We start from the raw sequence: 18519 nt of genomic DNA, 5'->3' as shown, positions 1-18519 counted from the left end.
AACTGCTGCATTAAACCATCTCTGCAATAAAAGCACTTAATGTGGATTTTTCTGCTTTGAAAAGCACAAAACTTTCCAGGAAAATACCACAAACTACTAAATTCCAAGTTTATTGCACTGGCAGAATTTACTACTTCGAAGCCAATCATGACTTCCAGTTATCCATCATCCTCAGAGACGGTCTGAGATTTGATGCATTTGTGTTGTGTCAGAGCACAATCTGTGTACAAATCTGCACTTTTCAAGGCTTCAAGGCTGCACTGTCAATTCTGAGGAATCCTTCCGTGCCACAGACCAGAGGGGAGGGAACAGAGCAGCAATTCGCCTCATTTCCCATTCCATCTGATCACAGGCAGAAATCAATTTGCACTGGCTGAGTCATTGTGTTTCCAAGGAGAGACTTCATGTTTGTCACCAAACATTAAGTCTCAAGTTTAGAGACATTCTCACACCGTCTGAGAACTGTGGACATTACAGCACAAATACACACTTGGTACACAGAGCACAAAGAGCTTTACAGCTGTTAATCCGGAGACCTGAAGTGAAGTTTTTGTTTTTGTTTTGTGTTTAGAAGGTGTTTAACACCACATTTCCACCTATGGCATTTTCCCTAAATGTTCTATATTCACCTATATTCCAAAGAAGAGCTCCATTATGCAAAGAGTAGAAGTCCTGACCTATTTTCACCACTAAAACCAAACACTTACTGCCTCCACTTCAGTCGGGTCGTACCACACGTTGATATAGGGGTGCTGGAGAGCCTCGTCCACGGAGATCCGCTTTGACGCGTCTATTACCAGCATCTTGGATAGTAAGTCTCGGGCTTGGCTCGCTGAAAAGAAATTGAGAGAAAAAATAAATAAATGAACGACAAATCTTTCATACTGAACCAAACAGATTTCCATTATGAGTCGGCTCTGTTAATGTTCTGTTAAAAAAGGATTCTGGAGCAGAACATGAATCAGGGAGAGGCAACGCTGAGGTGTGAATGAATGAATGAAGCATCATTGAGGTGGGAAAACAGTTTGATTTAACAAAGCAGAACAGCTTCATTGGATGGGATTTTTCTGTGAGGTGGCAGGATGACGTCAGCGGCTCTGGTGTGCGAGTGATCAAAAATCTGTCAAGTGTGATTATTTTCACTGATTGCACCAGTCTACCTGACATTTAGCAGGGTGTCTATGAGAGTCTCATAGTGGCCTATTCACATAGATGAAATAAATTGATATCAACTTTGATAATTGTAACATTGCCATTCGAAAAAGAAAGTTGCACACTCCAATATTACATTGGACCGGCTTTAGCTCTGAGAACAACACATTCGTCGTGGCATCATTTTGATATATTTCTGCAATGTCACAGCATTTATTTCTATCCAGAGTTGGAATCATTTTCTACCAAGATCATATATTGATGATGGGAGAGTCGGACCACTTTACAAAGTCTTCTCCACAACATCCCAAAGAATCCCAGTGGGGCTGAGGTCTGGACTCTGTGGAGGCCAATCCAGGTGTGAAAATGATGTCTCATGCTCCCTGATCCACTCATTCACAATGTGAGCCCCATGAATCCTGTCATCATCATCTTGAAACATGCCCATGCCATCCAGGAAGAAAACCTCCACTGACGGAAAGACCTGGTCAGTCAGTATATTCAGCTGACCTCATTCTTTGGGAACATAACGTTGCTAAACCTGACCAACCCCAGATCATAACCCTAACCCCCACAGGCTTGTAGGCACTAGCCATGATGAGTGCGTCACTTCATTCATTTCTTCTTAGTCTGATGCACCCATAACTTCAGACCAGAGTAAATCTGGACTCATCAGACCACATGACCTTCTTCCATTGCTCCAGAGACCAAATCTTTATGCTACCTAGCAAATTGAAGCCTTTTTTTCTGATTAGCCTCACTGATTTGTGGTTTTCGTAGAGCTACACGACTGTTTAGTCCCAATCCCTTGAGTTCACTTCGCATTCCACATGTGGAAATGCTTTTACTTGCACTGTTAAACATAGCCGTGAGTTCTACTGTTGATTTCTTACGATCATCTAAGAGTTTGTTCTGTCCACATTTGTTCCATGAAGATGATGGTTCACCACAATCTTTCAGGTTTTAATCATGCGTTGGACGGTTATTAATCTGATTTTAGTAGTTTCAGAAATCTCCTTAGTTGTTTCCTTTGCTTGATGCCGGCCAATAATTTGACCCTTCTGAAATATGGAGTAAGATTAAATCCCTTCTACAACGATGTCTGACACGGTTCATTAGAAATGAGAAGCTCCTCACTGCATTAGCTAGGGTTAAATAAGTTGTTGCCAAGTGAAACACACCGTATTCATCAATGCAGTAATTATCCAATGGAAGGCTCTTATCTATTTGCTTAGTTAAATCTAAGTGGTGATTTTTCTGGACAGGCAGTGTAGCTGAAGAAAACCTATTCCTGTTAAACTGCATGAATATCAGTGTCACTGGCCCAGATACCACAACAAGTAAATTTTCCACCTGCGGGCAACACAGAGATAATAAAACAGCCAACAATTTATTTTAATTTGTTTTGCTTTAATTACAAAGAGTGTAGCTAAAGCATGGCTGAGAACAGAGCTTTGGCTGTCGGAGCGTCAGTATTCTGAATTAAAAAATGAAACAAATCACGTCGTCTCCAAGAAACTAATCCAGGACAGTGGAAAGCAGTGCAGTCCCTCTCCCTGTACAGTTCAAGTGCCAGGCGGAAGCAAACTGAAGCAATGAGAAGTGAGAAATAATGATATTCTTATGACAAACAGGTAAAATGTACAAAACATTTCTCTGTTTACAATCATTTAAATAATGTGTTAAAAAAATTGTGAATCAGAAGTGACAAAAGAAAGAGGCACTTCAGATGTATTATTCTGCACCACAAGGCATGAGGAAATATTTAGTCTTTTCCAAAAATGTGTGCTTGTGCACCTGAATAAAAAAGTTGGGCATACCAGTGGAACCAATGGAAAAGCTTGTCTGGAGCCCTAATGTCACTAATAAAGGTGCATTTTTGTGGGAAGTAAAGGGAGCCGATTTAAAAGCACCCTGTGGTGCAAAGTTGTGTTTATTTACTTGAATTTTGTGTTTGTGCGTAAAACTAAATGAAGACAAACTTGTAAAAATACTGCTCCTCAGAGCTATTTGAGGTCAAACCTCACCAGGGTGTTTGCTTTTTAAACAACAAACACGCTTCTGTCTCTATTTGAGTTTGCCAAAAACATCCACCTTGATTATCACACGGTCTGCTTGAAACCTCTGCTGGCACGAGTTATCAGAGCTACATGTGAACACTGATAGATCCAGTTTAACCAAAGAACTTGAGGGGAACACGCTGTCGTCACATATTCCTACCTCTGCAAATTAATGACAGAAAAAGATGAGCTACTTTTCTTCCCCTCCAACATCCTGCAACACCTCTGTGAATCTTGCTTCCAGTGTTCCTGTCATCTCCTCTCCATATACACATGTAGACACGCTTGAGGTAAATTCCTTCACAGTAAACAACTTGGTCATGAACTGCCAGGTTCTGTAATAAGTGCTTAATCTAAGGCTGCCACTGAAAATTGATTTGTCACTGGGGCTCTGCTGGCAGCAGATGTTTAATGGGGTACAAGTGAAATACAACACAAACTTATGAAGGACGAGGAAAAGTTCAGATTTCTGCTTGGCAAATGCTTCCATGTCTACTCACTGTGTCACTATGGACCCATTATATTAATCCTCCAATTACAAAAACAACAATTTAAAAGTCACTGGTGATAAATTCTACATTAGCAAAGAAAGAACCAACTTTAAAACACTCCTTTGTTCAAATTTCAAGCAATAAAATTCAAGTATATTGTAGTATAAATCTTGTAGCTCTCAAACCCCTCATTATTCCCTGCACCTTTTGGCACAAGATAAAACAGTAATTACAATTTTCAAAATGGTTCCCCTTCAGCACGAGCAATCGCTGCACCTGTTACAGAACACCTCAGCACCACAGCATTTTTACCTTTCAGTTTGTTGTGTTCAGAGTCTGCAGGAAACAGGACATCGGGGAAGAGCTTCTCGAAGCTGTAGCCAGCGTACCGCGGCCGGTTCTCCACATAGGTCCTCACTGACTGGTTGAGCTTCATCAGGAACTCTTGAGACGGCGTCCCCAGCTGCTCGATCACCTTGTTCCACTGGTCGATATCTTAGGTGGTTACAGTGTTAAGAAAAGCTTTGGGCTAGATTTGGATAGAAGGAGCTGCCATTTGAGAGTTGGGGTGGGTTATGTTGAAGAATATTTAAACTGATGAGGTTGCTGTGTCTGTGTACTGCATTTTTTTTTAGGGGTTTGGACATGTTCCTAAAATACTTGTGCAACTGTGCTGACAAGGAAAATGTCAAATCTATTATTCTGCAAGCCATGTAGGAAAGGGTAAGAGGTGCTTAAAGACTGCAGACTGAACTTTGGTAAAGAAATAGAAGGAAATGAAGCTTTACAGACTGCTATAGTGAAGGGTTTTTATGAGCAGTATTGGCGGTTGGCTTAGGAAGAAATAACCATAACTAATTTCAATTTAATTTGAAAAATATTCCTGTGGAAAGCAGTCAGGATGGACTGAGTGGGATAAATACACTATGAACTGTGTTGCAATATCTGCATTGAACAGTAATGCACGTCAGGTGAGACAGGCAAAGCTCACCTTTAAGTCCAGATGCTGGAAACACAAGACTGCTTTCATGAAAACAAAACACACAGAAATACAGAAGTAACACAAACAGAAGTGCTTGTTCACATCTTTGTTCGCCCTGTACAGTGAATTAACATAAAAGGTGGAGCCTAGCCCCAAGAAAAATCACCAAAAAAAAGTGTCATTATATTAAAAACAGCTGTTCAAGTTGATGTAAGTCAATTCTTAAACTGCCATATTTCTTTTGATCAGATTGAAAAAAATCTCTAAGACTGGAATCACACCACAGGAGTTTTATAATCCTGACAGAATTTCAAATTGGGTTGCATCCCACATAACAAGAACCTTCACAGATATTCTTCACTAATCTCAGAATTAAATAATGGTGCATCACCCTCTACAAGGTATTAGTTATGGGATCAGAGGGAGCAGCGTGTCACCCCCTTGTGATCTGAACTGGACTGATTAAAACTAAATAAAGAGTGTGGTGCAACCATTTGAAGCAACATCAGTAAAACTTTGCAACTTGAAAAAACAAAAGCAGAAGGCGAAACAAATCTAACTGGATAAAAGGTGGTTGGGGAGATAATGCCAACACAGTTTGTCTGTTTCTCCGTAAAAACTGGAGGTGAGATTTTCTTTAGTTATACCATCAGTAGCTAACATTAGCCTTAAGAATGTTAAACATTTCTTGGCAGTAACATCTGCTGCTTTGGGCGTTTCCATGACAATTGGAACCATCCCGATTTTAACTTGTGAACATCAAACATGTTTGATATTAATGTGGGGCGGCGATAATTAGTCTTCGCACCAGTTCAGGAAGAGAATGTTAAACCTGTCGTCTTACTAAATAATGTGTAATAACAATAATAAAATAATTTTTAATGCTACATTGACCAATTAGATAACAGGATTAGCAATACATCATACAATTACAACGTAGTCACTATTATACGTAACTTAAAACCATAAGATTTGGTCAGCGATAGTCTTTTCAGGAAGTTAAAGTTTCCCATTTTCAAGCTAGCCTCTGCACCATTAGTATTTTTGAGAAGTGTTGCCACATTATTTTCATCAAACTTTTCAAAACATCCCATTTCCTTGTACTTAGGTGCCCTCTCTGTCAATGTCACCTCTCTCAAAGTCAAACACCCAGTAAAAAGCTTTGGCTTATCAAGCTAATGCTATGTTAGCCTAAGCTTAGACTTACAACGCAATGCCAGTCAATAAATAGGTTTCAGGGGCATAATGACTTTGACATCTACCAAATTCTGATGACTCGACGACTGGGTCAGGGGATCTCTTAAACAGCAGGTATTGCAGGAGGATAACCGGTGAACCAGTGACAGTCACTGAAGCCCAAGGCCAACCAATGCACATGGGGAGCAAAGGCTGTTCTGTACAGTCTGATCTAACAGAGGACCTATCATAGCACAGACTGCTGAAAACCTCATTTTACCCGGACAAGAAACCCTGCAGGATGCGCTAAGGGAAGGCAGAGGCCATGTGATGCTCTGGGCGATGTTCTGCTGGGAAACTTTGTGTCCTGGCTTTCATGTAGATTTTACTTTTATATGTTCCACCTAACTAAACATTGTTACAGACCTTGCACACCTTTTCATGGCAACAGTCCAGGCCTCAACAGGTCAGAGCTGTTTTGGCAGCGTGAGGGAAAACTACACAGCATTAGAAAGGTGGCTTAAGCGTTGTGGCTGATCAGTGCGTTAACACTTGTACTCGACCTGTACTAAGAAGCGAGTGTTTGCCATGATAAAGCTCTATTCCTCTTCAACTCTGTCACTGCAAATAATGAATGTCGACACTGAACGCAAAGACGTCATTGCTCATTAAACAGACAAAGCAGCTCCGCAGGTTTTCCTTTTGTGTGCAAAGATATGAACAAGATGTCAGACAAAGGATGAGACAACACAGTATTCTGGGGGTTTGGATGGAGGTTCAACTTAAGGATACGATCAGTGCCTGGAAACAACACACTACCCCGGACCATTTCAGCCATGATGCAGCCAACAGACCAGACATCAACTGAAAAATGAAATGACAACCACCAAATTAGCATGCAGGACTGAAAAACATAAAGAAACTAAAAAGAAAGAACTGACAAACAAAACTCATAATTAAAAGGCCAATTAAAACGAGAAACATGATGCTCGTGCAGGGTGACGTGTGTGATACAGGACACAAAATGAAGTGCATGCAGTTGAGTGCACTCTCATACCTGTGCCAGTGTCCCACAGGTCTTTTTCATTACAATAAATGTACATTGGTGTAACAACAAATCAAATTCTATCCAAAGAAGAAATATTTAATCTTATTTCTGCTTTAAATGTCGTGAATCCCAACCTTTTAAAGTGAGACACTGACTTTCAAGGTCTTCTGAGAATGTATTTATAGAAATGCATTCCAACGCCTTCTATGTCCTCACTGGAAAACACACTGGATATGTAAAACTGAAATATTCTCATCCATAAGAACAAGAAGGTTTTACTTTTTGAGCTTTCTGTCACGCCTTCATGTGTGACATTGCAGATTAAGAGCTTCACTTTGTGTCACTAAGCCCCACAATGTGCAGCAAAATTCATTTCTTTGTGTTCTGCATCTAGAAAGACATGCAGAAAGCAGTTAGAGGACAGATGAAGGTGTTTTTTGCGCTTCAGTTCTCAGCTATGGAAGAGCAAACTATTAAATTCTATTTCAGGTTTTTCATGTGACAGTCATGGTGCTTGAAGCAACAGTGCTGCTGCTCGGGTGAGTGAGGACGAAGCCGCTTCTGTATTTGTGTATCTGCGGGAAGAGCAGGTGGGTGGTTGCAAGTCGAGGTGTCAGGCAAATCCGAGAAATAGAATTTCTATAGTTGCGATCCATTTGATGAAAAAAATAAAAACATTAAAAAATACGAACGACTTGTTTTTGTGCTAGGTTTGTTTCACAAGAAATGCCAGACACTGCTGCAAGCAGCTCAAGGATACAATCCCTTCCTGGAAAAAGGATTTTGTGGCGAACCATTTCTGCCATAATGCAGCCCACAGCCCAAATATCCACTACATACGCGCAGCATAAAAGGAGGGAGAAGAGAATAAGCAAAAAAAATGCAACAAGTCAGCAGGGAAAATTAGGGTCAATGTTGTTGGTGAAGAGGAGTAACGGTGAGAGAGCATTAGTACTATATCCAACTCATAATGCGGTGCCACAAGGAGAATCTATTCTCTGTAAACTTTCAAACCCCCTCCCCAGAAAAACAAAAAATTGTTTAAATGGCTGTTCTGTGTAAAGAATCTAAAAACTTTATTTTCTTTTTCATCAAGAATTGATAAGAGATATTTGCTTTCTTGATGAGATCGAGGTGTAAAAACGGATACCACTTTCATGTCAATGCACTGAGCTTAGCATGACAACTGGAAACAGTGGGCCTGGCTCCATCCAAAGTTAGCCGAACGATACCAGTCGTTATGTTAAACCAAGCTAAACATATTCCGGCTCTGGCTTCAAATGGACAGATATGAGAGTGGTATCATATTTTTTTCCTATTTCAGTATCCCCATAGAAAAGCCAAATCCTCTATCAGTGTGTCCTATGGGAGCTCATCCTGAAAGAATACAACATCCACAGGAGTCAATGGCAAAAGACAAAGAATTTTCTGATCCATTTAAAGTGTGCCATGAAGTCCAGAAAGACGCAGTTTGCCTTAAAACACTTTAAATATAAAGGTCAAATCATGGTTTACATCCTATTGATGTGGACACATAACACAAATCCACTCATGGTTCTATTAACACTACAATACTCCACAACGGTTCGCTACTACTACAGACACGTTGTCCCTAAAACTGAAGACAGAAAAACACAGCAGGCTCTCACGGGAACTTCTGAAAGGCTGACTTTGCATATGTTTTTTTAGAATATAGCAGTTGATTACAGATTAGACTATAGCATCATGTCAGTGTCATTATTCCCGATGTGTGCTGAGCACAGTGGGCGGACACAGCACAGGACACCTGGAAAATGTAGAACTTTCTACTGGGTCTGTGTGCCACTACCAGAATTTATACACTTTTTACTTGTTGCTTGGGACTCAAAAATAAGTTCTCAAATATTTTGGATAAAATTTGAGAAGTTCATATTTTTTTTCCTTTTCGTTTCACCATCAAAGAACGTCTTACCTGGGAAGCAATTTTAGAATGTTCATTCACATTGCTTTAGTCTATCATTTGAGACAAGATACAGTTCACAAAAATTAATTTCACTTTACTATGCTACTTTCTTGACTTGCAAAATTATCTTTTCAGTTGAAAAGCATCATTTGGGGAAATCACGGCACAATTCTCAATTTCTCATCATTGACTACTGTACAAGTGATATTCTAGATAAGCTCCCATGGGTCATACTGGAAGGGGCAGGAATTAACTCTCCATTTGTTAAACTATTCCTGTAAGATTGTCTTGCAGAAACTGTGATTAGTTCCAAGCAGGAGCGCAGAGTGAAACTGCTGAAGCATGCAGAAGTGCTTGTATTCATACTGGCATTATTTTAGCCAGGCTGCATTGAGCTCAGGATGGGCGACCTCTTAATAAAACATCAAACACATGCTAAAGCACTGCTGGGCGCCAGAGTTCGCAGACAGGAAGATCCTCCACAAAGCACTGATTCCCCCACATGCCAACTTCCCCCCTGAGTGTAACCTTTACAGGAATGGGGAGAGTGTTTGTGTGTGAGTGTGTTTGGGAAGTGATCTTGAAACATCTCAGGGGGGTGAGGGCCATGCAGCAGGCCAGGCAGCAGCTCGTCATTGGCCGATTGCTGTCAAGAAGCCACTTCCTCCACTCACCGTTGGCCTGGTAGCCCATGCCCAGGATGACTTCAGGGGCGCGGTAATAGCGGGTCACCACGTAGGGCGTCATAAGGAGACCGGTGGCGGCCGTCCTGGCCAGGCCGAAGTCCAGGATCTTCAGTGTGCAGTCAGACTTCACCACAATGTTACTGGGCTTCAGGTCCTGTGAAGACAACACAAAAAGCTGCCTGAGACACAGATAACAGTGTAAATCAGGGGTGTCAAACACATTATAGTTCAGGGGCCACATTCAGCCTAATTTGATCCCAACAGGTCCGTACCAGTAAAATTATAACAACCTATAAATAACCACAACTCCAAATTTTCCTTTTGCTTTAGTGCGAAAAAGTACATTATAAAAACGTTCACATTTAATGAATTATATTTGTACAAAACATTATAAAAAATGAAATTTCTTTACAAAAACAAATTCAATTTCAACAATTTTATGCCTCAGTTTATCATTTACATAATACAACTACAAGAAAACAACAAAAACAAGACAAATATTACAAAATGACCAAAAATGAGACAAACACAAAAACAAGAGACAAAAAAATTCGACAAAAAAGTTACAAAGCAACCAGAAAGTAATCAAATGATGCAAACGAGACAAAAAAAATGACAAAAGCGAAAAACAAAATGACAAAAAAAGACAAAAGAATGAATAAAGCACAACACAAAATGACAAAACTAAGGCAAAAAAACACAAGCAAGAAAAAAATGAAACACAAAACGACCAAAATGAGAAACAAAACAACAAAAGCCATATAAAAAAGACAAAAAACAACAAAAACAAGATGAAATATTACAAAAACAATGAGCAACATAGTTTTTCACTTTATGATCAAAACGACTTGTCAAGGTCTAGAACAGGGGTCGGCAACCTTTAACACTCAAAGAGCCATTTCGACCCGTTTCCCACAGAAAAGAGAACACCTGGAGCCGCAAAATCCTTTTGGCATTTAAAATGAAGACAACGCTGCATACATCGTTTTTTTCTTACCTCTATGCCCTTGTTAATCAGTCGCGATTACTTAATTACAAAGCCTCTAATTAGATAGATCCGTTTTTAATTGTGTCCTTCCACTAATATGTATCTTACTTGGTTAATGTCATTTTTGCTCCTGGACCTCATATGTTACATAATGTTAGCTGGAAATCAATATTTTGCGAATGTCTATTTAACTTGTAAAATCTATTTATCTTAAGCTAATAACTTTTCTCCGGTAAGTCGCTGACCTATTTTTCCAAGACGACACTCCTCTGACTCTGACCTGCTGCCTGGATGTGACATCGAGCCCTGTTCTTGCGAGTAACGTGTATTACCCTATCATGAGTACTTTTGACTCAAAGACGTGTCTTTCTTGGAGTGGAGCTTTAATATACAGGCTTGCCATTCTTGAGTACAAAACGATGTGAAACTACAGGCGTTGCTTCTCCAGGAGTAAAATTTTAAAAAAGGAGACTTCCGGGTATGGCTGCCGTCTAGAAACACACGCCTTATCCAGCTCCGATATCTTCTGAACAATAATCCTGTTATAAACCGTGGACTTGATTCTTAAGAGCACTAAGGAATTAATTTTCTTAAAAGTAGATGGCACCCCCAACAAAAGCCAGCAAAGATAAAGGAAAACTGCCAACGCAGACGAAACTTTCTGATTTCGGGAAATCGGAGCAGAAACCTAGCAAAGACGCTAATGTTAGCCCCACCGGCAAAGCTAGCATTAGCAGCGAGGATATGCCTGAACTACTTGCCGCAACCCCCGAGGGACAGGGCTGCAGTGAACTTATGCTTGTCAAGGAGGAGATTCTGAAGGCGGTGGGTGATCTCAGAGCGGAGTTTACGGCCAAACTGAATGGTATACTGAAGGCATCTGAAGAAACTACAAAACAGCTAAGTGACTGCGCTAACCGAATCGAACACGCGGAGACGCGTATTTCCAGTGTTGAAGATGATTGTTGCGGACTGAGTGTAAAGTTGGAGGAGCTGGAAAAAAGAAACGCGGTCCTGGAGGTTAAGCTTGTTAATATGGAAACAAGAGCTCGTTTGAACAACGTACGTCTTGTAAATCTCCCCGAGGGAGCAGAGAATCCAGATTGCTGTGCGTTTCTTGAGAATTGGCTTCCAGATGTATTGGATTTGCAGCCGCGAGCACCCATAGTGATAGAGCGGGCTCACCGCGTTGGGCCAAAGAGGGGTACGGGAGATCCTCCAAGACCACTCATCATGAAGTTTATGGACCACCGACAGAAGGTACTTGTGATGCAAGCTGCTAGAAGCAAGAAGGATGTGCTGTACAAGAATGTTCACATACGGCTTTACCCCGATCTTGCAACAGAGGTGCACAAACAGAGGAAGCAATACGACTCGGTGCGTAAAGAACTGCGTGAACTTGGACTGAGGCACGGGATAAGATCGCCTGCTACAATGCTGGTAACGTACAAAGGTGAAACACTGACATTTACTCAGCCATCACTAGTGGAGGAGTTCATACTCAGGGTCAAGAAAGAGAGATCATCGGACCAATAAGTTTGATACATTTCAAGTGCTGCACATTTTATAACGTTAGTAATTATTGAATAATAATCTTCTGCTTAATGGCTATGTAAGGTAGTCTAGTCTTTTACTTTGATTTTTTATATTACTTTGGGTAGTTGCCATAAACGGTGGTTCTTTCAGTTTGTTTTAAGATGGAAAAGCTAGAATATTTTCTTTTTAATTTCTTTTTTTTTTACGTCACTGAAGTTGAAGCAGTAGTTCCTAATGTGTCTTGTATTTAATTTAATTTGATGGCATTGTACAGTTTTGTTTTTTGTAGATCTGTACATACAAATAACAGGTGTTTAATAATTTATGAATGGAGCTGGAGAGCTTAGGGATCTTTATTTTGAGGATTTTTGTTTGTTTTTTTTCTTCTGGAGGTACCATATCACCTAGGGGGACTGATTTAGGATCTATCCCTACAGGTCAGGGGAAGTGGACATAGACAAGGAGGGTAGCCACTTAATGTGGACAATGGGATTATTTTTTGGTTTTGTCGTTCAACAGGTTTACAGTTTGTTCTATTGTTGTATTGTTTACCTTGCTCAGAGAATTAGCCAGAAAAACATGTCCTTTTTTGATCTGAATGTCACAAAATGTAAAGCTTAAGTTTTTCTCTTGGAATTGTAGAGGTCTACAGAAAGTTAAAAAGATAAAACAAGTTATGAATAAACTTAAAGATTCAGATGCTAAAATTATATTTCTGCAGGAGACTCATACTCTAAAAGAAGATCATGTTAAAATAAGTAGAAGATGGCAGGGGACTGTTTATTCAGCATCATTTAATTCACAGGCGAGAGGAGTTATGATCCTCATTCACAGCTCAATTCCTTTTCAAGTGCTTAACACAATCGAGGATAAATTTGGAAGATATTTAATTATCCAAGGCTCACTACTATCAGCAAGTCTAAACCTGGTGAATGTTTACGGTCCGAATGTGGACGATCCAAAGTTTTTCACTGACCTATTTCTGACTCTTTCCTCCCTCCCTGGGGCATACATAATTGCTGGTGATTGGAACTGCACATTAAACCCCATTAAAGACCGATCAACAGGTGTCGACCAAACACACAATAAAAGTAGGTCAGTGATCACTCACTTTATAAAAGAGCTTAATTTACTTGATATCTGGCGGCATTTTAAACCTGACGAAATTGCATATTCTTGTTATTCTGGAACATATAAGACATTCTCTCGCATTGATTATTTTTTAGTCTCTGCTACACTGATCTCTAAAATTAATAACTGTTTTTATGATCCTATACTATTGTCTGATCATGGTCCATGCGGCTTTATTTACATAGATGAGGCTCTTGCAAGAGATCCACCGAGATGGAGTTTAAATCAAAAGTGGTTACTGGATGATAACTTTATTGAATACATTGGAAAAGAAATAGATAACTACTTTAAAGACAATACAACTGAAACAACTGCTGCAGTTAGATGGGATGCTTTCAAAGCCGTTTTGAGAGGACATATAATAAGTTATACCTCATCCAAATCAAGAGATTTTCATAAAAAGAGATTATTATTAGAGTCAAAAATTAAAACTTCCCAAGGCCTTATGATTAAGGACAACACACCTAATACACAAAAGGAATTGTTAACCCTAAAAGCAGAATACAATTTAATGTCAGCAGACAGAGCGACTGCGGATATTATTAGGCTTAACCAAAACTTTTATGAACAGGGCGAGAAAACTGGGAAACTGTTAGTATGGCAAATCAAACAATTAGAAACAACAAAGGCAATAACTTCAATCAGGAAAAGCAATGGAGACATGATAACCAATCCTGTTGAGATAAATGAAGAATTTAGGGAATTTTATCAAAAACTTTATAATTCAGAAACACAAAATGACTCTTATAGTCAAAATACTTTTTTAGACGATTTGGATATTCCACAAGTTCCAAATGATTTTTTGAACACTTTAGAAGCTGATTTGGAAGAAAAAGAACTTAGCAAGGCTATTGATGATATGAGGGCTGGCAAGACACCAGGTCCTGATGGACTCCCTATTGACATTTATAAAAAATTTAAATCCAAATTGCTAAAACCCCTTTTAGAAATGTTTGAGTCCTTTCAGAGTGGAAGCCTACCGCCATCGCTAACAGCTGCATTAATAACATTATTGCCAAAGCCTGGAAGGCCAAGTAATTCTTGTGGAAATATGAGACCAATAAGCTTATTAAATGCTGATTTAAAAATTTTATGTAAAGTTTTGGCAAAACGACTTCAAGAAACATTACCTAGCATAATACATAGGGATCAAAATGGATTTATTCTTGGACGACAGGGTTTCCACAATGTTAGGCGTGTTTTGAATATTCTCCAAGGGTTGGATGAAACTACAGACAAGGCCTTTTTATCTCTTGACGCTGAAAAGGCTTTTGATAAGGTCGAATGGCATTATCTTTTTAATGTCTTAGAACGATTTGGATTTGGAAACAAATTTTTAAAATGGGTTCAATTACTGTATTTAAATCCAACAGCTCTGGTTTTGACAAACAAAAACATCTCACAACCAATTAAAATAAAAAGAGGATGTCGTCAGGGCTGCCCACTTTCGCCTCTCTTGTTCACTTTAGCAATAGAACCTCTGGCAATAGCCATCAGAAAAAATGCTAAAATAAGTGGAATATCGATCGGTATTACTGAGCACAAAGTTGCACTTTATGCTGACGATGTTATCTTATTTGTCTCACATTTGAGCAGGACAATTCCTGCTATCCTAGATCTGATTAGGGATTTTAGTAAAATCTCAGGTTATACAATCAACAATACTAAATCTTCTATTTTATTGCTCAATGAGAAAGAGGCGGAAAAACCAGCCCCACAAGCTCAATATTTTAAAGTGGTGGATCATTTTGAATATTTAGGAATAGAAATTAGGCGCAAACTAAATTTGATTGTTATATCTAACTACGAATCTTTAATGAATGATATAACAGGATTGGTGGATCGGTGGATGTCTTTACCTCTTTCTTTGATTGGTAGAATTAGTGTAATAAAAATGAATGTGCTCCCCAAAATGCTGTATATTTTTCAGAATCTACCTTTGCCCCCACCAACTGAATTTTTTGAACAGGTTAAAAAATTATTTACAGGATTTATTTGGAAAAATTCTAAGGCCCGAATTAGATTGTCTTTATTACAGTTACCATATAATAAAGGAGGACTAAAATGTCCAAATATAAAGTGGTATTATTGGGCAACTCAACTGAGGTCAATTAAATTCTATTTCGAGACAAAAGACATCCCGCAGTGGAGGGAGATGGAGTCGGAGGGTCTGATTTTACCATTACCACAATACCTTTATTCAGACAAAATTTTTAAACTTGTTAAAAAAAGTGAAAATCCGATAGTTAAAAATATGATTCAAATCTGGTCTAAAGTACGTAAATTTGTAAAGGAGTCTTGTGATTTATCTCTCTATTCTCCAATTTGGGGTAACCAAGATTTTATTCCTGGAAGGGCAGACACTGTTTTCCGAGAGTGGGCATTGAAGGGATTAAATACTATAAAAGATCTCTATAAACCAAATACAGATGCCTTAATGTCCTTTGAGGAAATAGCAAACAAATATAACATTAATAAAAAATACTTATTCAAATATCTTCAACTTAGGAGTTTCATTAGAACTAATCAGAATAATATGAACAAACCTCAAAAAACAGTTTTAGAAAAAATTATTACTAAAAATAGTCTGAGTAGGGGTGCTATCTCAGAGATATATAATTTATTATTGTCTACTTCGACTGATAATACAGACTCCAAATTGAGAGCATGGAATGAGGATTTACAAACAAATATCTCAAAAGAGGACTGGGAATTGGCATGTGCCAGTGTACATAAACAATTAGTCAATACTCGATTTAGGCTTCTCCAGTACAAGTGGTTTATGAGAGTCTATGTTACACCAGTAAAACTGCACAGATATAATCATAATGTACCTGATATATGTACAAAGTGTTTAAATGATAAAGGAACATTGTTCCATTGTATGTGGACATGTCCTGAAGTGGAACTCTTTTGGGACGAGGTTAAAATAGCAGTAGAGTCAATCATATCAAAGGATATTCCAAAAAGTCCTGCGTTTTTCATTTTAGGAATATATCCAGAAAAACACAATTTTTCAAAAACTGAAAAAATAATGATTAATATGTGTCTGATACAAGCAAAAAGAATAATTGCAATATATTGGAAAAAAAGTAAGAGACCCAAACTGGTGCACTGGGTGAAACAGATGCTCACAGTATATCCTCTAGAAAGAATTACATGTTTTAGGAAAAAAAAGTTGTCTATATTTGAAGAGGTGTGGGGACAATTTAAAGATTTTGTGGGAAATTTTGATTTGACAGAAGATACTGATTAAATTGAAATTAATATTTTGCTGTGGACCTATACAATATAATTTGTGCATCTAAGTATGTAAATGTACCATTTGTTTTCATGTTTGGTGGCATGTTAAGGTTTTAAGCTCAATCAATTTCTGGCAAGGTAATGCTTTTTTTGTTTGTTTGTTTGTTTGTTTGTTGCTGTTATGTTATTTGTTCTTGTGTGCATGTTTCTTTTTCCTTTTTAAAAAAAAAATCTTTTCTAAAATCTGTGCAATATATAAACAAATGTTTTACCTGCAAATCTGGGACAGGAAAGGTTGGAATACTGTTCTTGCAGAGATTTTTATGTGAAAACCAATAAAAACATTGTTATAAAAATTTTTTTTTTTAAAAAGACATGAAACGTGTGGGAATCGGAAGCTCCGTGTTCTCTTTGCGCTCTCATGCACAGGCACAGCACATCCGGTGGAGTGACACGTCAAAGTAAGAGCGGTAATTTCACAATAAAATTCTCTATATTAAAATGCATTGAAACGCACCTGAAAGGTGTATTTTCCAAAGTTTTCCAAAGTTACAGGGAACCACGACAGAGGGCTGAAAGAGCCGCGGGTTGCCGACCCCTGGTCTAGAAATTTGTTTTAAAAAAAATATCTTCTCTGTAATTATTACACATTACCGGCCCGCCAGAGGGTCAGATTGGGCCAGATTAGACCCTCTGGTGGGGCGGTTTTGGCCCACAGGCCAAATGTTTGACACCCTTTTTCTAAATGTTGTATGTGGGCTTAGTGTTGCAACAGGTGTTCATGAAAAACAAACTCATTCTCAATTTGACAAGGCATTTTTCTAAATGTTAACAATTCAACGATGACATTTTGCACAGAGAAAATACAGAAGAAATTATATTTTTAAGTAGGGAGCAAGTATCCCTAAAATATTCTATATATGGTAAACACTGCAGCTGGTGTGATGCAGCTCAGATATCCGATCTTGTTTCCCTAAGAAGAGGCGATCAATCACTATAGTACAGTGTGATACCAGCAGAGATGATGTATCACAGTAACCACAAAGTCTTTGTTTTGTTTGGTCAGACTATTTTCTACTTGTTTATCTGTTCCCTGAGTTCAGTGTTTTCATATCAGCACTGCATTACGTTCTGCCGCTCATGTCAATCACCACAGCAGAAAAAACAAAGATCTTTTGAAACAGTTTCTCTTGAAAAGACAACATTTCTCTTTTTCTAAAGCTAATCTTAAACTAAACTGGTGCTATCTCTCCAGCTCTTCATGTTTCCTGACCCATAAGGCATCCCATCATCAAGCCTCATTGCCCATGGCTACAATCTACAAATGGCCCTATGCCAGATGATTTATTGCACTTTATCATCCAGCAATGACAGTTTTGGGTTGGGTGATTTGTTTTTTCAGCAGAATTTATATTTTGGCAAATTGTACACTTCAACAGTATTTTCCAAGCAATGGGTTTTTCCTTCATAGTGACCATCAGACACATTCCACAACATCCTCCACGGCCACTCGTGCCCAAAAATGTCCAGAGGTCATTTCAGGAAATTTTGAACTCATTATAAACCCTCCTGATCACATTATCTTCACTACATCATCAAACTGCAAGGCTACAGCACAGCCAATTACACTTCATTGCTTTAATAGATGGAAAAACGTTTCCTAGAGTGAGTGCTAAATTAGACAAGAGAGCTTTAATCATAGAGACAATGCACAGAATAACAAGAGAGCAGAATCTTTGGCTATCCATGACTCATGTTCTATCTGTTCACCTTATGAAAGCTTTGCGTGCCGAGCCGGGCCGATGCGAGCGAGGCTGGTTAGCTCCGCCTGTGGCTCAATTAGTTCTGGCTGGCGGAGCAAGAGGAGCTCTGCTAATTTACTGCTGCATATCTCGCTGAGTGTGATTGACAGAGTGCTGACAGTGTGTGTCGTCGGAACTTAGTGTGTTTGCTCATACACACAACAGAGATCGTTTGTATGCTGCTGATGCTTCAGGGCGGCGTCTTGTCATCCTGTCTCTGTTGTTTCCAGGTGAACATGAATGAGTGGGTGTGTGTGTTACGGCAACGTGGACATAATTTTC

At 38.9% G+C, this 18519-nt stretch overlaps 1 protein-coding gene across 4 annotated transcripts in view; it reads right to left on the bottom strand.

Annotated features, from left to right (window-relative positions):
• Positions 1-18519, bottom strand: part of mapk8b (mitogen-activated protein kinase 8b) — a 52384-nt gene that overhangs the window by 12147 nt on the left and 21718 nt on the right. For 2 of the 4 annotated variants that reach the window (XM_051939165.1, XM_051939166.1), the window contains exons 6-9: positions 9526-9691; positions 6654-6725; positions 4016-4198; positions 708-832 (exon numbers count right to left, since the gene is read on the bottom strand). In XM_051939165.1, the coding sequence (XP_051795125.1) occupies positions 708-832; positions 4016-4198; positions 6654-6725; positions 9526-9691 (546 nt within the window). Of the gene's footprint in view, positions 1-707; positions 833-4015; positions 4199-6653; positions 6726-7669; positions 7742-9525; positions 9692-18519 lie in introns of all 4 variants that reach the window. The other 2 variants (XM_051939164.1, XM_051939167.1) reach the window with 1 other exon arrangement.

The sequence above is a fragment of the Acanthochromis polyacanthus genome, chromosome 19 (genome assembly GCF_021347895.1).
Source record: "Acanthochromis polyacanthus isolate Apoly-LR-REF ecotype Palm Island chromosome 19, KAUST_Apoly_ChrSc, whole genome shotgun sequence".
NCBI lineage: Eukaryota > Metazoa > Chordata > Actinopteri > Pomacentridae > Acanthochromis > Acanthochromis polyacanthus.
This window is presented reverse-complemented; position numbering and strand designations above follow the sequence as displayed.